Source organism: Prionailurus viverrinus, chromosome C1, assembly GCF_022837055.1.
Source record: "Prionailurus viverrinus isolate Anna chromosome C1, UM_Priviv_1.0, whole genome shotgun sequence".
NCBI classification, from domain to species: domain Eukaryota; kingdom Metazoa; phylum Chordata; class Mammalia; order Carnivora; family Felidae; genus Prionailurus; species Prionailurus viverrinus.
Window position 1 is genome coordinate 207,603,816 of NC_062568.1, and position 19,334 is coordinate 207,623,149.

The 19,334-nt window shown below is 56.7% G+C and overlaps 1 protein-coding gene across 2 annotated transcripts in view; it reads left to right on the top strand.

Annotated features, from left to right (window-relative positions):
• CTNNBIP1 (catenin beta interacting protein 1) overlaps nucleotides 1-7,220 on the top strand; it is a 53,423-nt gene extending 46,203 nt beyond the window's left edge. For both annotated transcript variants that reach the window (XM_047870320.1, XM_047870319.1), the window contains exon 5: nucleotides 4,822-7,220. In XM_047870320.1, the coding sequence (XP_047726276.1) occupies nucleotides 4,822-4,880 (59 nt within the window). In that variant the 3' untranslated portion in view covers nucleotides 4,881-7,220. The remainder of the gene's footprint in view (nucleotides 1-4,821) is intronic.
• The last annotated feature ends 12,114 nt before the right edge of the window (nucleotides 7,221-19,334 follow it).

Consider the following 19,334-nt stretch of genomic DNA (forward strand, 5'->3'; position numbering starts at 1 on the left):
CAAACAATGAGGGGCGCCTGGGTGGCTCGGTCGGTTAAGCGTCCGACTTGACTCAGGTCATGATCTCGTAGTTTGTGAGTTCAAGTCCTGCGTCAGGGTCTGTGCTGACAGCTCAGAGCCTGGAGCCTGCTTTGAATTCTGTGTCCCCCTCGCTCTCTGCCCCTCCCCCACTCGCTCTCTGTCTCTCTCTCTCTCAAAAAATTAATAAACATTAAAATAAAAAAGAAGAAATACAAACAATGTTTATATATTGATTTTGTATCCTGCAACTTCAAACTATTTATTAGTCCTAATAGTTTTCAGTGAATTCCTTAGGATTTTCTATATACAAGAACCATGTCATCTATAAATATGGTTTTACTTCTTCCTTTCCAATTTGGATATCTTTTGTTTCCTTGCCTAGTTGCCCTGGATAGAACCTTCAACTCAACACTGAATAGAAGTGATAGGATTTTGGGGCGCCTGGGTGGCGCAGTCGGTTAAGCGTCCAACTTCAGCTCTGGTCATGATCTCGCGGTTCGTGAGTTCGAGCCCCACATCGGGCTCTGTGCTAACAGCCTGGAGCCTGCTTCGGATTCTATGTCTCCCTCTCTCTCTGCCCCTGCCCCGCTCACACTCTGCATCTCTCTCTCTCTCTCCCTCTCTCTCAAAAGTAAATGAACATTAAAAAAAAATTTTTTTTAAAAAAGCGACAGGAGCAGACATCCTTGAAATGGGGGGGAGCTTCCAGTTTTTCACCATTAAGGGTGATCACAGCTGTGGGATTTTAATAAATGCCCTTTATCAGATTGAGAAAGCTCCCTTCTCGGGGCGCCTGGGTGGCGCAGTCGGTTAAGCGTCCGACTTCAGCCAGGTCACGATCTCGCAGTCCGTGAGTTTGAGCCCCGCGTCGGGCTCTGGGCGGATGGCTCGGAGCCTGGAGCCTGTTTCCAATTCTGTGTCTCCCTCTCTCTCTGCCTCTCGCCCGTTCATGCTCTGTCTCTCTCTGTCCCAAAAATAAATAAACGTTGAAAAAAAAAATTAAAAAAAAAAAAAGAGAGAGAAAGCTCCCTTCTTTTTTTTTTTTTAATTTTTTTTTAACCTTTTATTTATTTTTGAGACAGGGAGAGACAGAGCATGAACAGAGGAGGGTCAGAGAGAGGGAGACACAGAATCCGAAACAGGCTCCAGGCTCTGAGCATCAGCACAGAGCCCGACGTGGGGCTCGAACTCACAGATCGCGAGATCATGACCCGAGCCGAAGTCGGCCGCTCAACCGACTGAGCCACACAGGAGAAAGCTCCCTTCTATACCAGATGTGTTGAGGGAGGGTCTTCCCATGAAGGGGTGTTGAATTTTGTCAGATGTGTTTTCTGTGCTATTCAGACCATTGTATGGTTTTCGTCCCTGTTTTTGTATTGGTAGGCTGTAATACATGAGTTGATTTTCAGGGGTTAGAACACCCTTGCATATCTCGGGATAAATCTCACTTGTTCAGAGTATATAATCCTTTTTATATATTGCTGTATGGTTTGCTAGTACTTTGTTGAGTGTTTTTGCATAACACAGGTATGATGAATATCTATATTCATAAGAGATACTGGTGTGGTTCTCTTTTCCCATGATGCTTTCATCTGGTTTTGGCCATCTTTTCTTTTTTTTTTTTTTAATGTTTATTTATTTATTTTGAGAGAGAGAGAGAGTGTGAGCCGGGGGGGGGGGGGGGGGAGAGAGAGAGAGAGAGAGAGAGAGAGAGAGAGAGAGAGAGAGAGAGTCCCAAGCAGGCTCCACCCTGTCAGCACAGAGCCCAGTGTGGGGCTCGATCCCATGAACCGTGAGATCGTGACCCGAGCCGAAATCAAGAGTCGGACGCTTAACCGACTGAGCCGCCCAGACACCCCTGGTTTTGGCCATCTTTATCTTTCAGTGTGTCCGAGAGTGTGAGCAGGAGGCTCGCCAGCTTCTCCCCTCCTGTGCTCACCTGCATCCAGCAGAAAGGGGTGCACAAAAGCTCGGGCCCGAGTCCAGACAGTGTCAGCAGAGGTAACAATGGGGTGGACACAGCCTCATCTGTAAAATGGTATAGGAAACCTAGCGGACAGCCTGGAGGCGGCAGGATGGGCCTTCCTGTTCTGAGCCTTGTGATTGCCAGCAACAGTTGCACCCAAGGGAGCTAACCCTAACCCTAACCCTAACCCTAACCCTAACCTTAAAGGAGGAAGGACAGCAGGGACCAACCTGAGGCCCTTCCTGGCTCTGAAGCTCTAAGAGCTCCATTCTGCCAGCTAAGCGAGCAGCGCGCCCTCCCTGGTAGGTGGCTGGCCCAGATTTCCCGGAGAAGAGGAGGGAGGGGAGCAGCATCCTTGCCCGGAGGCCTGTGTGCTTCCTGGCCAGGCCCTCGTAGTGCAGGCCAGCCACTGATAAGGAGAGGTCAGACGATGCTCTGGAAGGGCCTGCCCCGCTTGGCGAGGCCCGGAAGACAGCCGGTCCTTTGGGAACAGAACAGGGCACGGGCTGGGCGGCAGCTCTGCGGGCCCTCTCCACACCCAGCTCCCGCAGCAGAGTGGGAGGCTCTAAAAATGCAAGCTGCTGATTTCCCCACCCCAGCCAGGGACGGGCGACCAGCTGGCACTGTGGCACCAGCGGGACTCTGGCAGATCCTCTTCCACCTTCAGGTGTCATGCTAAATAGTCACCGGGGTCCCTGTGTGACCTTGAGGAGGTCACTTCCTTCCCCAACTCAGAGCCTAGCCCAGGTGTGCACACCAGGCAGCCTGCGGGGTCGGGAGCCCGTGGTCGTTCCCTCCACAGACTCACCGTTCCCTCCCGGGGTGGCCAGGGCTATTTTTGTGCCTGCAGCTCAGTCCAGAGGCTTAAGGTCCCCGTGAGAAAGCCCACGAGGCAGGCAAGGAAAGAAGCAAGTGGCTGCCTCTCCTTGCCGCAGCCCAGGCAGCTCTCTCCTCCCCTCTCTCAGCCCCCACCTGCCCCTCCCCATCGCCCGGGGAAGAGCCGGCATCTGCTAGGTGACCAGCTCAGCTGCCATGCAGGGTATGATGTCATCTTGGATTCTGTGGTTGCTAGGAAAATTCTGCCTGCAGTGATATTTCGTGGTCCTAGGACTGAGGCAAGAACAGAATGTTCCCGAGAAGACAGGGGAAGGATTCGTAGGGCTTCCCAAGCAAGGGAGCCCCCCATCCCAAGAAGTCAGAGGATTTGAGCTTCTTCCCAGGAGCTTGTTCCCCTTCTCAGGAATAGAAGTTGTGCGGGTCACGGCAGAAACGCGTCAAGGCAGGTTGGGGTGCGAGCGGCAGGGTTGGCTCCCCTGACAGCACCGTGGCGACCTGGTGGCCAAAGGCACACGTCCGCGATGTTGCCTCCTTGTGTGAGGACCCTCCTCCTGCAGCACCACAGCTGGGGGGGGTCCCCCACCCCTCGGTTTCCAGGGGCAGCAAGAAGGAGGAGGCGGTGTGGAGGAAGACGGCCAGCGCCATGCGGGGGGTGGGGGGCAAGGCGGACACCGTTTCACAGGCCGGAAGCTCAGCCACGAACCACCCGCACCCGCCCCCTCTTCCGTGGCCTTTCCTGTGTCTGTTCTTCTCATCCTCCCCTCCTGGGGAGATCCCCTGCGGCAGGACAGAAGAGAAGTCTGTCAGAAAGGCCACGGCAGCTGATTATTGTTCAGGGCCTGACCACGAATTGCCCTTTAGAAAAAGGGGAGGGGGGCCTGGCTGGTTCAGTCGGTAAACGTACTGACTCCTGATCTTGGGGTTGTAAGTTCGAGCCCCAAGTTGAGTGTAGAGATTTTTTTTTTTTTTTTTAATCTTAAGGGGCGCCTGGGTGGCTCAGTCGGTTAAGCGTCCAACTTTGGCTCAGGTCATGATCTCGAGGTTCGTGGGTTCGAACCCCACGTCAGGCTCCGCACAGAGCCTGCTTGGGATTCTCTCTCTCTCCCCTCTCTCTGCCTCCCTGCCCCCAAAAATAAATAAATAAGCTTTAATAAAACTAAAAACAGATACGAGGAAGGAAGGAAGGAAGGAAGGAAGGAAGGAAGGAAGGAAGGAAAAGGGGAGAAAGCCGTAGGCCCCAGGGAGGACCAAGTCCAGCAGGGGTCAGGACCTGCTGGTCAGCTCACTTGCCTTCGGCCGCCTCCTTCTGCCTGAGCAGCTCTGGGTAGCCACGGCAGGTCAGTGTTTTGAACTCTTTCCCTCCTCCCTCTTGCCTTTTCTGGCTGCATGTCAGAGCTGTCTTATGGAAAACAAGACAAAGGAAGTGATTTCATGAGTGCCTGGACCAGAATCTCAAATCCATGTTTAAAAATAACAATAATAAAGATTATGGCTATTATCTATCTCTGTAGGAGCCAGGCCGACTGCAGGCCAGAAATGGGCCTGGCTGTGCTCTTTTGAGCAGGTGCTAGGTGTGGGCAAAGAGGGATGGCTATTAGAAATCCTAATGAACCTCCAAAGGATCAAGACACGAGTCTTCAGAAGAAAAAGGAAGGTTCCCGAAGGCCTCTGGCTTTGGTGACCTGGGAGGAAGCGATGTGAGCAGAGCCCTACTCTGGGACCTGCAGCCCTGGGTGCGTGTCACACAGGCTTCTCAGTGGCATAGCCTTGAGCAAGCCTCTGAGGCTCGCCCCCGCAGCCCTGCCACCCTATGGTGGCGTGTCCCCTGGCCAGGCCGTAGGAAAGGCCCAGAGAGGAGGCGGTTGGTTGGCTGCTTTGGAAGCAGTTGGCACTGTGCTGGACTAACGCTGTCACGGGCGCCCGAGCCGCCTTGCCCCGCCCCGATTGCAGCCTGACGCCCGAGGCCCAACCAACAGCTCTTTCCTCCTGGTGTGCAGGTGCGGAGGACGTGGTGATGGCATTTTCCAGGTCGGAGACGGAGGACCGGAGGCAGTAGCTGTGAACCCCTTGGAACACCCTGGAAGCTGGCAAGGGCCAAGAGATCTGTGTGGACCTCGGCCAGCCGAGTGGCAGTAGATCACCTTCCCGATTCCCCCTGCCCCTACACCCTACCCTACCCCACTCCAGGGTCACTCAGCAGGGCTGGCACCGAAGGAGGCACCGGTGGTGCAGTTACAATTGGCTTAAAGGGACGGACTCATGATTGGCTGCAGGAAGAAACCCTTTTATTTTTAAATCTTGACCAACAGAAACCTTTTATTTTTATTTCTGACTTTTTTTTTTTTTTTTTTTTTTTTAATTTGCTCCTCGGTATATGGCTTCCCAGGAAGCTCTCCGAGATCTGGTGCTTTATTTAGGTCACTTTTTAGGAATGTGAAGAGGCCCGATTGGCTGCTTAAACTGGAAAAGGATTCTGATTGGCCAGCTAGTGGGAAACGGTGTTTTTTTTTTTTTTTCTTTGATTGGCTGCAGGTGTTCTGCTGATAGCAACAGCTTCTCTCTTTTCAATGCTGAAAACAGGGTTTGGGACATTGGTTGTTATATTTGACTTGAAAAGAAAAAAAAAAAGAAACCAAGTGCGCTTTGCAATATTTATTACACAAAGAGCTTGCTGCTGCTTTCACGTGTTTTGTTTGTGTTTGCATTTGATTTGATTTTGATATGTGTGTCTGGTTTCTCATTGGCTCATCCGCGACTCCCGTTTCCAGGGGCGCCCCCAGCTCGGCCGCACCGGCGGTGTCTCTCCAGTCCGGGGGTCCACCTGGAGAGTGCATTTGCTCTAATGCCCACACCGGGCTCCACTGGCAAGGGGACCTCCGAGGCCCCATGCAGGGTCTACAGCTGGAAAAGAGGGCCCCCGAGGAGGTTTGTGCTGTCCTGCAGGAGCAGACCAGAGCTTAGAGGTGACCATTAGCCAGGATTTATGTTCATCACTTCCATGCGCTGGCACCCGGCCAGGCCCCCTTCTGGGGGGAGCTGTGGGGCTCCCCTCCGCATGGGGCTGGGCCTCTCTGGCCTGTCCCTGCTGAGTAGAGCAGCGGGTGGCTCTGACCTTTCAGCCGATCCCTCCATATCTACTTCCTGAAGCCTCATCTGGGGCTCCTCCTGTAAAGGGCAGGAGCTGCTCCTGGCTGTGAGACCCCACAGTGGAGCAGAGGTCTCTGCCCAGGAGCCCGGAACCCCCACAAAGGCCCCAGCTTGGCTCACGAGGCCCGGGAGGCCTTTAGGTCTCCACACCCGGCCCTGACCTTCGCCAGCCAGGCTCCCAGGGTACCTGCCGCTGGGCAGTAGGCCCTGGCCCGGGCTTGGAGTCCTCATATCCGACGGAAGGGTCCCTCTCCATGTCAGCCTGGAACAGACATTGTTTGCTTCTGAAGTGCCGACTGAGACAGCTGGCCGGGCCTTCGCTGAGCCGGTTCCACCAGGCCGGCCCTCGGCCCGGGTCCCCAGAGACACACGGCAGAGCAGCCGGATTTGAGGGGCGGTGAGAGCCCCAGGTCTTCCCACCTGCCCTCCTCCTTCCCTCGGGGGGAGCCTGGCCTTCTCCCTGTGTCTCTCACCAGAGTGGAGTCTGGGTGGGGAGGTGGAGGAAGATGGGGACCTCAGGGACCGGGAGCCTGGACCCTCCCCCGAGACGGTAAATGGCTGAGGCCCCCGTTTTGCCCCAGGTACCCAGAGCAGGAGAAGATTCTCAGAGCCAGACTCCCCCTTCTCAGGGCTGGGGCTGTACGGATCACAGGAGCTGCCCTGGGGCCATGTGGACGTCTCGTGCTGTGCTGTGAGCCTTGCCCCAGAAGGACTCGCGTGTCACAGCTTAGATGGCCCTGACCTCCTCCGCACGTGGGCCTGGTTAGCTGACCTGGTTAGGTTAACCTTCAAAGAGCGTCGATCCCCAGGGAGCGGGGACTATGGAGGCACCAACAGGGGCCCGAGAGCATCCTCTTCCAGGAGAGGCAGTTGGCGCATGTGTGAGCACACACACACTTTCACTTTCAGTGTCCTGCCTCCAGCTGAGCCCCTGGGGAGAGGTCAGCTTTTGCGAGCCCCCTCCCCCCAGGTTATGACATCTGTCACCAGGTGCCAGTACCAGGTCGCCATTTTCCCCCTCTCTGTGTACCTGCAGCTCCCATAAAGGGTCCGTGTCCAGGCCAGTGGTGTGTCTGTGCCCCAGCCTGTCCTTGTCAAGGTCACAGGGCCTCCCTCTTGTAACAGCAATGGCCCTGGTCTGTCTTGCCATCTGAACACGAAAAGTGAAGGTGTTTCTGTGGCTCCATATTTCAACTGAAAATATATCTGTTGGAGAAAAAAAAAATTAACAATAAAGATTTTTAATAGCTTGGTGTGTGAGCTGAGTTACCTCCCTCGGAGTTGGGTGCGTTCGCTGATTGCCCCATGTCGCATGGGCTCCTCTGCTGGGCCCTCTCTCCCCAAGGAGGCACCACGGGGAGGGTCGAAAACACCATGTTTGCTAGTTTGATTGTCTGTGACCTGGAGGGTGACTCGGGGCTTGGAAGAATTCCGAGATCTGCCCAGCTGACAGGTCCCTGGAAGGCTGAGCCCCCTTTTTGACCTGGAGATTCTGATACCGTCTTCGATTGGACTGAGGTCAGCCTTCAGAGGTGACCTTGCCCCTCTGTGCTCTCGAGCAGACACTGGGCACCTGCAAGAGTGCGGGGGCCCTTCCATCCTAGACACCCCAGCCCCCTGTGTGATGGCAGCGGTCTTGGGCTACTTGTAACAAAAGTCCAAACAGAATATCCGGCCCCTCCGTTATCCCAGAAATGGGAGATTTATTGCTGTTCAGCTGTATATTCAAGTTTAGAAGCTGAAATCATTTCTGCTTTAGGAATTTTTGCTTTGGAAGCATTTTCTAGAATGTTTCATTTCCACCCTTCATCATCCCATTTTAGGTCTTTTTTTTTTTTTTTTTTTTTTTTTTTTCCCCGCTTACATGGACTCCCTGCTTCTATTTCCTTTTCAAAGAGTTTCACTGGGAGCTAAACGCTGTGGGGTTTATAGACTCTGAGGACGGACGGCCCAATCGACATCATTCACTCTTAGCGTTGGGAGAGATGTTGAAGGCAGCCTAACAGGCCACACGGTGACCAGATGTGCGTCACCTCTGAAAGATCTCTAAAAAGGGCTTGCCTAGGCTTTGCTGGGATACCCTCCAGGGTATTTTACCTGGAGTTGGCCTGCCTTTCTCTGTAGGTTTTTATTTATTTGAATGTTTATTTATTTTTGAGAGAGAGAGAGAGACAGAGGATGAGGGGGGGAGGGGCAGAGAGAGAGGGCGACACAGAATCCGAAGCGGGCTCCAGGCTCCGAGCTGTCAGCACAGAGCCCGACGCGGGGCTCGAACTCACGAACCGCAAGATCATGACCCGAGCCGAAGTCAGACGCTTAACCGACTGAGCCACCCAGGTGCCCCGAGGAAAAAATTTTTAAAAAGACAGCTGTGTTAGCCAGACATTACAGAGACACAATCTCCAAGGGCTCACGTTAGGTAAATTACTTGTGTTCTGATTTGCACTGTCGGGAGTTAACCTTGGCGTTAATCTGCTCTTCTACACCGAGCAGTGGAGCAGGGGGAGGCGCTGACTGGCCCTGGTGCCACTGCCCAGCCCCCAGCAGAGACCCTGGGAGCTGACCCGGGAGGGAGGCGCCCTCCCAGAGTTGTCTAACTCGGTTGTGTCTCTTGTGGGAATTAGGCCAGCAAGAAAGAGGAGGTGGGACACCACAGCAGGCCCAGGAAAAACACTGGAGGCCGCGCGGCGTCTTTCAGGGTCCCTCGGCCCACACAGCAGGCGGCCTTCTGGGTTCACCTTCCTGGGTACAGGTGCACACAGCCAGAAATGACAACCACTGGGATCGGGTCTGCTGAGGCCTGAGGCAGCCGGAGGCCAGGCTGAGTCTGGGGGAGGCCGGGTGGGCTGAGAAGGGGGGGGGCAGGGTACCCTGCCTTTTGGCGGTGTTTCCCAGCCCTGGGGGGAGGGCGGTTATGAAGTGCTTTTCCCTGTCCCTGCAGGTGACTGGCAGCTTCGAGAATCCAGGCTGTTCCAGCCTTTGAACAGGGCCCTTTGTAGCAGGGAAAACGATCCCTCTGGGGCACCTGGTTCGGTGGCGGGGGCAGGAGCCAGCTCCCGGAGCCGGGAGCCCTACCAGTACCCACCTGCCACACCCGCACGGGCCGGTCATCACTCTCTCCACGTCCCTGTTGCCTTCCGCACCCACCCCTTTCCCGGAAATAGACTGACCTGAGGCCGCGTTTAGAAAACACGCTTCTCTCTGTCTCTACTGAAGGAACTCCCTTTCCTTGGGCAATAACCGGGTGTTGAGGAGATTTGGGAGGCTTGTGGGGACGACAACTGCTAGCCCTAATTTAAACAAAGGCCTCCTTAAAGGATAAAGGCAGTGAGGTGCGTTTTGAATGTCAGCAGGTGCCCGGCCTTCACTTCTCTCCTTGACGTTGGAGACCGGTTTCCCAGAGGGACCGGGCCGTCCTGCCCGGCAAGGAGGTCAGGAGAGCCGCTGACAGGGCCTAAGCCCCATCCTGCCCTGCCTGGGCTGCCTTGTTTGCACACCTGTGGGGGAGGCTGGCCCCACGTACACAGTCCCAGGAGGCGACTTCAGACCCAGAACTTGTGAGAGTTTCCCCCTCCTGGCCTTTGGCCTCGGCCCTGGAGGGAGGGAGGTTTTCCACACCCATCTTTTATGCAGGTAACTCCCTCGTCCTGGTCTCAACAACGCAGGGAACGTGTGTCGGGTGCTGCCCGTGCGCGGGTGCACAGCCCTGTATTTCCGCCATCTTCAGTCGTGTGTGAGGCAAGGAGGAAATAACATAATTTGCTTCGAGGTCAGCGCTTCTCCCTTCTCCGCAGCCCCTGGCCAGCGTCTGGCAGCCTAGCCTCGAAGACGCCTGTCCCCACGTGAGGTCAGCGAGGGAGCTCAGAGATGAGGGACTGCAGGCTCGGATGGGAGCCCTGCCTCCCTACTGTGACCTCTGTGCTCTGGCACCGGCCTCGGCCTTCACTTGTTCATCGGTGAAATGGGAATAATAATAAAAACAATCGCACCTTCGGCAGATTCTACGCAAGAATGCTTTGAACCCGACCCCTGCCAGACAGAATCCTCTTTTGACCCGGGTTTGTACTGTTTACCGCCACAGTATAAACCTTCATGTCCCCGTAGCCGGGAGCTGGGAAGACAGTGAGGGCCCTGGTGGGATTGAGAACGAGATCTGCCAAAAAATGGAAAAAACCCCACCAAAAAACAAGAGCATCTATCCCTCATGGGGATGAGGCTGTTGCTGAGAATTATGAGATGATGCAAATGACTAGTTTAGCAGAAACCTGCCCACAGTGGGTGGTCACTGGCTCACACCCCCATCGCCTCTGCTTAGAAGTCATTCGGCACGAGGCCTGTGTGCAGCTCCTGGAGGGGAGCAGTGTGGCCCCAGGTCCAGTCAGTGCTTGTTAAATGCTTTTTTGATGAGGAGGAAAAGGCTAAGACAATCCCTTCATAGGGACAGAGCTGCCTCCTGCTCCCTGACCCACCCCAGGCCTCTTCCTCCGCTAAGCAGCTTTGCAGGGCAGGGGGAGGAGGCGGGGAGAAGGGCGTTAATTGGAACGTCCCTCAGCCTTCCGGAAACTGCGCAGAGCCGAGGGGGACCCCCGGAGGGACCTTGTGGAGGCTGGACAGGCAAGGAGGGGCCTCGCCGAGTCTGGGGGCGGGCGTCCTGTCTTCCAGGGAGCCCTCCTGCTCACTAGCTCGTGCTTGAACTCCAAATAGAATCAGAGCCAGCCAGAGAAGGGGATAAAATTAAATCCTTGATCATGATCAAGTGGTTAAAAAAAACCCATCACAGCCAGAGGCTCCTTCCCACTGCAGACGGGCTCTGCTTCGGAGCAAACGGGAGGAGGAGGACGGCGAGCTGCGGAGCCCCGAGCCCCGAGCCCCCCCCCCCCCCCCGGCACCTCCCCCCCCCCCCCGCCCTCCTTTGGGCCCTCCCAGATCTCAGATCGGGTCACAGACCTCAGCCTCCCCGGGGCCCCGAGGGTTCCCTCCCGGCACTGAAGCCCGAGCAGTGGGATGATGCCCCTGTAGGCCTCAGGCAGTAGCTGCTGTCGGGGAGGCCCTCCTGGGCTCTGGGCTCAGCTGCACGGACCTGGGTTCCAGTCCAGGCTCTGCCCGTTACAAGCTGTTTGATGGGGACAAGTCACGTGATGTTGTCAAGCCTGCTTCCCAATGTGGAACACGGGAGTAGTAATGGCTCTATCTCAGGGTTGCTGCCTGGAGTGAGTGAGCTGCAGCAGCGGGGTCCCCCCGGTCAAGCGGTAGGTCCCCCCTGGTCAGGCGGTAGGTGCCCCCAACTTCGACCTCCCCTGAGGCAGGGGCTGGGGCAGCTCTAGGGGTTTCTTCTGAACAGGCCATGGGTCGATACAGCCAGGTGTCAGGGGGTGGGGGGGAGACAGGCTGGGACACCCGGGGCGGCCATGGGGCTCCCAGGCCTGGCTCTGGCGCCCTCTGTGTCCCTTCCCAGACTCTCGGCCACCGTCTGTGGACTGGCTCTGAGGCCGCCCCTGAGGGAGAGCGCGGTGACCTGGTTGGGGGCACCTGGCAGGCCAGAGCCTGTGGCGGGCGGGCGGGCGGGCGGGCGTGAGGAGGGAGGACTGAGGTGTCCCTTGGCCTGGGAACTAGGATGCTGAGAGAGGAAACAATGAGGCGATAAAAATAGCTCTTTGTTTACCCTCCACCGCACATCCTCATGAGCCCTTGTGTGAAAGCAAAACACCGACCACCCTGGGGAGCCAGAGTCAGCACAGCCCGGCCCCCGGGCGTGCTGGGGGCTCAGCTGTGAGTGGAGAAGGGGGGCCCGGCTGAGGGGGTAGGGGGGACAGCCCCAGGTGGGGCCTGCCTCCCCCTCGGCCGCTCCTACACCCCTACCCACCGCCGTAGCGCCCGAAGCAGCCTCGCTGGCCTCAGTGGGCGACTCCTGGCGCAGCTGGCTCCGTGCTCCCTCAGAAATAGCCTGACCCACCCACCCTGCTCAGCCCTGCTCCTGCTGGCCCGCCCCTTGGAAATCTGTCTGGGGGGGATGGTCCAGCCTCCCAAGAGAAGGTGGTCTGGGAACGTTTCTCTGGCTGAATCATCCCCACACTCCACGTGGAACTGCCTAGACTTCAGAAAAGCCAAACCCTGGGGGGGCGGGGGAGGGTGGCGGTGGGCAGCCTCGACTCTGGTCCCTCAAGGTTTTTATCCAGAACCTTCCTTCATAGCTCTCACAGCTTGCTCCAGAGGGGGGTGAACCCTGAGCCACCTGGATGACCCCCAGACTTCTCCAGACTCCCGGAGAGTTAACCCAGCCCAGCTGCACCACTGAGCCCCGGCCGGGCATCTAGCCAGTCAGGATCTGCTGACCCAGGACCTGCTGTGCGCGAGCCGAGGAGGCAGAGATGAGAGACGGAGCCTTGCCCTGTGGTCTCCGAGGCTGCTGGGGCAGACCGACCTGGAAATAGGCTGCAACTGAGCAGCGTCCGGCAGCAAAGGAAGCCCCCCGCCTCCGCCTCTCCCCGGTCACTGAGGAGGCAGAACAGGGCTGGCACGCCCAGGCTTGTCCTCAGGGAGCTGAGGCGGTCAGGAGGGTCCCTAGAGCTCCTGCACCTGCCTGGGGGCCGTCCTTCTCTCTGCCATGTCGTGCAGCTCATGCTGGGGTGAGGCCAAGGTGATAGCAGAGGCCTGTGGGTGCCCTGGCCGGTCCCTGGTTCCTCCCCAGTAACCAGACCAAGAGAGGGCAGCCGAGAAACCCAGGAAGCTGCTTCAGAAGGAGGAAACATATGGAGAGATGTGTCAGGGCAAGCCCCGGGGTTCGGGCTGGAAACCCAGGAGGCCCCCATTACCTACCCGGCCTAGTGGGTTCCTGCTGGCGCTGGATGGCCCTGTTCTTGCCACCCGCTCCCCAGGCTGTGTGACCCACTCAGGGCCCTCTCCCCAGAGGGAGAGGAAAGAGGAAAGGGGGTGTCCCAGTACCCTGTCCCGCCCTCTGAGAGCCAGGACAAGCTCAGGTTTAGGGGATTAAGCTCTTAAAGGGCATTAGGCAGGAGAGGAGGCCGGGAGGGTGAGGGGAGGACGGGGCACCGCAGAGAGAGCACCGGACGACCACCACCAGTCCACTAACCCTGGCTGATTCTATTCCGTGTGTCCGAGCCTCAGTTTCCCATCTGTAAAACAGGGTTGTGGGAGCCAGCGCTGCTCTTCAGACCCTCTTGGCCTCTACCCTCCAGGCGGGTGGGAGCGTTGTGTCCTCCTCTCCTCCTTTCCAGTAATGGTGGCCCTGGCTTGCTTTAGCCCGTGAAGTATGGGTAGAAGTGACGGGTCCCTGCAGGCCGAAGCCTTTTGTTTATCTTCAAAGAAAAGAGAGAGCGTGCGAGTGGGGGCCATGAGGAGAGAGAGGATCTTAAGCAGGCTCCACACCCAGAGCAGAGCCTCAGGCGGGACTTGATCTCGCGAACCGTGAGATCGCCACCTGGGCCGAAATCAAGAGTCAGAGGCTTAACTGACTGAGCCTCCCAGGCGCCCCTGCAGGTGGAGGCTTTGAGGGCCTCCCGGGAACGTTCTGGAGGTGGCTGCCCCGTCAGCCTGTGTCCTGGCAAGGCCCCAGCCAGTCCACACGTGAGGAAGGAAGTGCGCGGTTTGCTGCCCTGGGGCTCTTGAGTCTGTTTGTTTCTCCACCGTCGGCTGGCCTCCCCGGACCACTGCGTTGCCTCAGTGATCTTGAGCCTTCGAAGCTGTGTGGCTTCTGACTCCTGCCGTAGCTGAGAACACTCTGTCCCACTCCCAGCTCGAGGGCTCCGCTGAAAGGTCGTGTCTGGGAGCTGCTCGGTTTCTCTGGGGCCTGAGAAAACACCGGTGACCGCCCGGGGCCCCACCCCGGACTCTACAGGGCAGTGGCTGCCCTTTGCACTCAGGATAAAAATCTCCCCTCCCTGTTGCGGGCACTCCGGGCAGGGACCTGGCCCCGGGTGATCTCTGATCTCATCTCCCCGCGCTGTCCCCCCGCTCTTGAAGCCCAGCCTTCAGTCCCCCAGCCATGCCAAGCCTGCCCCACCTGTTTCCTCCTGTGGCGTTCTTCCCACACGACTGAATCCTCACCTTTCAGTTGTCGGCTTAAATGTCACCCCCTGTCTCAGTCTCCTCCGGCTGCTGTAACAAAATCCCACACGCTGGGTGGCTTACAAACAACAGAAATTCATTTCTCGCAGCCCAAGGTTAGGGGGCCAGCGTGGTCAGGTTCTGGTGAGGGCCTCTTTCCCGCTTCTGCCTTCTGTGTCCTCCCATGATGGGGAGGCCGAGGGAGCTCTGTGGGCTGTCTTTTAGAGGGCACTAACCCCATTCATGACAGCTCTGTCCTCATGACCTAATCCCCTCCCCACGACCCCACCTCCTAACATCACCACATCGGGTGTTAGGATGTCAACATACAATTCTGGGGGGAGCGCAAACGTTCAGATCGTAACACCCCCTCAGAGGGTCTTTTTTTTTTTTTTTAATTTTTTAATGTTTACTTATTTTTGAGAGAGGGAGACAGAGCACGAGCTGGGGAGGGGCAGAGAGAGGGAGACACAGAATCCGAAGCAGGCTCCAGGCTCCGAGCCGTCAGCCCAGAGCCCGATGCGGGTCTCGAACTCACAAACCGCAAGATCATGACCTGAGCCGAAGTCGGCCGCTTAACCGACTGAGCCACCCAGGCGCCCTGTTCTTTTTTTTTTTTTAATGTTTATTTATTTGTTTATTTTGAGAGAGAGAGAGCACCAGCAGGGAGGGAGACATAGAGAGAGGAGAGAGAAAATCCCAAGCAGGCTCCTCGCTGTCAGTGCAGAGCCTGATGCGGGGCTTGATCCCAGGAACCAGGAGGTCGTGACCTGAGCCGAAATCAAGAGTCAGATGCTTAGCCGGCTGACCCGCCCAGGTGCCCCACTCCCTCAGAGGTTCTTAACTGACCACCTTGTTTTGCTTTCTAGTCTCTGACGTGCTCTCTTTTCTTTATCTGAAATATCTGCTCCGCTAGAAGGGAAGCTCATGGGAGCGGGGCCCTTGTCCAACAACTTCTGCTGTGTCCCCAGTGACATGTACCTGATATATCGTGGGCTCTCAATGAACGTTTGATTTTTAAATGAATGAATAATCTTGACCTTGAGATGGCTCCTCTGCTGAGCCTTCTGTGACCCACAGGGACAGTGACGCCATTTTCTGAGCGAAAGTTGTCCCGACAACTGTCCAAAAGGACCTGTGGAGAGGAGGGCATCCTCTCTGTTTCTCCGGCTGAGGCCTCAGGGCACCTTTCGGTGGGGCTGGGCCCCGGCACCCACAATTCTGGGCTACTCATGGGGCAGGGCGGCCGGCCGTGGTCAGGACTTTTTGGTTTGCAAGCAACCAAAACCCAGCTCCAACTGGCTCACTTTGGGGTTGGGGGGGAGGTAGTTCGTAGGATTAAGGCAATTGCTGTGGGAACCAGGGCCTCAGGGATGGGAACTGGGGACTCGATGCTTCCAGAACCTTCTCTCCCTCTAAATCCATGTCTGCTGGTTTCTGCTTTACTGCATTTTGGCCCCGTCATCCCCTTTCGGACTGAGCTCCCCTGATAGCAGAACCCAGCTCCTGGCAGCTTCAGTGAGAGGAAAGATGCTTTCTCTCAGTGCCCCCAACCCAGGGCAGTCTTTGGTTGGCCCTCCTTGGGTAGTGTGCCAACCCACTGGGCCAACCCACAGCTGCTGTGGCTGGAGTGGGGTATCGAGATCACCACCAGAACCACATGCAGGGGGCAGTGGTGGTACCTAAAGGGGAGAATGTCGTGTGGGCAGGGACCAACTGTCCACGACTAGCCTCTGGTGCCGGCTGAACCTCTGAGTGAGGAAATCCCACAGTGACTCCAGCCCTGGTGCTCAGCCAGCCTGCCCTGGGGGGCGGGGGGAGGAGCAGGGGTAGGAAGGGGACCCTCCCACTGAGCTGGAGACCAGAGTTTTCTTCTCCCCCATTTGGACCTGGTTTTGCCATCCCAGAGCACTCCCGCGATGTCACGAAGCCCCATCTGGAACAGCAGGTGTCCCACAAAAGTCAAAGAAGGCTCGAAAACGTTGCATGCTGTACCCATTCTTTTGGACGGTCTGAAGGTTCTGAAAAGTCCTGCGATGATCCATTTCATTTCATTTCGCTTCTCCCTCATCTATTTGACCACAGAACTCTTAAGGGTTTTTTTTTTGTTATTTATTTATTTTTTGAATGTTTATTTATTTTGGGGGGGGGGAGAGAGAAAATGAGAGTGGGGGAGGGCCAGAGAGCAGGGGGGAACAAAGGGTCCAAAGCGAGTTCTGCGCTGACAGCAGTGAGCCTGATGAGGGGCTTCAAACCCATGAACCGTGAGATCATGACCTGAGCTGAAGCCGGACGCTCAACCGACCGAGCCACCCAGGCACCCCAGAACTCTTAAGTTTCTTATATGTTCCATAGAACATTCCATAAGAACTGCTGCTGTGGAGGAAGAGCGCGAGGTATAAGATCAGAGCTCAGGTTCCGAGTCCTGTTACTTGTCACTTTATGGGTTGCATGTGACTTCTCCAAGCCTCAGTTTCCCCATCTGTAAAATAAGAAGTAATATCAACCCCCACGGGATTGTTGTACGTGGGGAAGGAGAACAGGTCTTTGCTAAGTACCTTTTAAGCTGTAAAGCTCTGTGCAGATACCTGATCATTATAACTGCCCTGACCAGGAAAATACATACACTGTTTACCTTCCAGGGTAAAGGGACGCCAAAGGCAAAGGAAGTGACTCACCCGGGATTGGCCAAGCCAAGTGACTAATTAGAGATGGGCACAGAGAGGAGAAGGAGCCCCAGTGGCAGTTCCATGAAGAATGAAGGCCCAGGGGCCAGGAGAACAGAGGTGACATTGATAGACAAGCCCTGGGAAGAGGTGTCTTGTGGGAGGGAGGCGCTGACTATGCCTGCTGATGCCCTTGAGACTTCCGAGCAGAGAGCAATGCTGGTGTTCTCTCTCACCGGCCTTCCTTGTCCCCCTGCAGCTGGGGTGGGGGAGACTCTGCCTGGGACAGAGGTGGGTCTGTGAGTTCGCTCGGGCTACCTTTTGAAACACTGGAGGCGGCTGAAACAACAGAAACAGACTGTCTCACAGCTCCGGAGGCCAGAAATCCAAAATCAAGGCGCGAGGAGGGTCGGCTCCTTCTGAGGGCGGTGCGGGAGGAGGTGCTCCAGGCCTCTCCCCTGGGCTTCTCCCTGGTCTCTTCTGTGTGGCTACATGGTCCCTTTTCGCGAGGACCCCTGTCCTATTGGATTAGGTCCGCTCCGGTGACCTCATTTTAACTCAGATCACTTCTGTAGAGACCCTGTCTGCGGACAAGGGCGCATTCCGAGGTTCTAGGGGTTAAGACTTCAGCGTCTGGTTTTCGGAGGGACGCGATCCAACCCATAACGGTGGGCATTTCCCCCGGCGGGCCCCTCCCTCCATCTTACCGGCCCAGTTCCTTGGCCGAAAGCATGTGGATTGTGGCCTGCCGGAAGAGAGGGCCCATAATTGTGTTAATTGCCACAATACTAGACCTGCAATTAATATGCCACGGGAACAAAGAGCAAATACACTAATAGCACATAATTGGACTTAAACTACACCCTCGGCAGTGCAGTGCAACTGAGCTCTACTGTTTATGCTCCTTTTCAAATTAGCAAAGATGAGCAAATTAACATGTTTCTCCTTCGCCCTGCTCGGAGGGGAGTTATGGGGGGAGCCTTGGGGATGGGGATGGATGGCGGGGCGCCCTGGTCGGATCCTGTCCAGAGTCAAGCACCCAGGCCTGATCTTTGGAGCCATAGGCAAGTGAGGGCGTCGAAGGAGAGAGGAATCCAGACCTTTCCACCTTGGCAGATGCCCACCCCGGGGTGGCAGGAATTCTTGTGATTGGGGCGTGGGGGCTGACTCACATAGCACTGCCACTATCTCGGGCCCTGGGGCAGGTTGGAGTCAATTTGGAGGCTTAAGGCTAAATGGGGCAACCTCTCCTCCTCCATGCCTGGGGTGGCGGTCAAGGCCAGCGACAGGGGCAAACCCCCCTCAGAAGGGCGGATAAGTGCTCTTTGGCCTCTCTTTCTTCTGCCCTCTCAGCACGCAGGCCTGAGTGCCTTGTGCCTCTGTGACTCCAGGGACAGGCTGTCTCCCCCCGACGCAGGTGCTTGCCTCCTTCGGCAGGAAGGCGCCCTGCTCAGGCCTGGAGGCGGCTGGTGTGAGCCGCCAACTCGCAGCCTTGCCTGCCCAGCTAATGTCAGGCAGAGCCACCCCGCCCCTCGTCGCGTGTTCGGGGCTCCTTGGCCTTGGCCTCCCCATCTGCCTCTCCCCTCTTCTTCCAGCCTCCAGCTGGCTGCCGCGGACGGACGCAGAGAGGGAGTCAGCCTGCAGGTCAAGTCCCCTTCCCTTGTCGCCTATCACTGCACCTAGCGGGGCCTGTGAAGCCAGGGGCGGAGGTGAGGTGGGAGTAGGGTTAACAGACTCCTCGGCTGGTTCCTTCCCCGCCCCTCCAGCCGCTACGTTTCCCCTGCCTCCCTGGCCCGGGGCTGTGAGAGCGAGAGGTCCTACCTGCTCAGCACTTTCCTGCAATTTGCCCCCCTCCCTGTGGCTCCTGCCAAGCCAGTCAACGCAAGGCTCATTGAGAATTCTCGAAGACCTATCTGCTGTGCCCGAGAAGACAATCTTCCTCCAACAGACATCCTCCTCATTTGCATCCTCTAAATCAATGTCCTCAGATGATCAAAGCCTAGCACTGCAACTCAGTGAGGTTGGCTGGGGAGGAGGGAAGAGGCAGGACTCCCCCCACTTTTCTGCTGCCCCTTGAGGCCCAAGGGGCCCTGGAAACAGGAGGCCCGAGCCGTGCAGAAAGGGGCTGGGGCAGAAGTCCGTCTGTAGGTAAGCATTACCTTCCCCTGCTTTTCCTATAGGCTGAAAGGACAGTTGGGACAGTGTCAGGCCTGTGTCAGCAAGGCCTGCTTTGATGTTCCAGGCCCTGAAGACGGCTGGGGCCCTGGGTCAGGACCAGGGGGAAGGGAGGTTCTGGGAGGAAGCGACCTCGCTCAGCCTTCCTGGTCAGACATACAAGGACTCAGGCCTCAGGGGTCTTAAAGCAGCAGGACTGGGGGGGGGGGGGTGCAAAGAGAAGAGGGTTAATCTCCCCCCCACCCCATACCCCTCCCTGTCCACCTGTGACCGATAGTGTCTTCACTGGAATGATACCCACATGTACCAGCACTCACAGTGTGCCAGACCAGTGCTGAGTGCTTTCCGCGCGTTACCACATTTAAAACACACAGCATCCCTATAAGGCAAGTGTCATTATGATCCCCATTTTATAGATGACAAAACAGGGGAGAGGCCACAGAGCTAGGAAGTGGCAG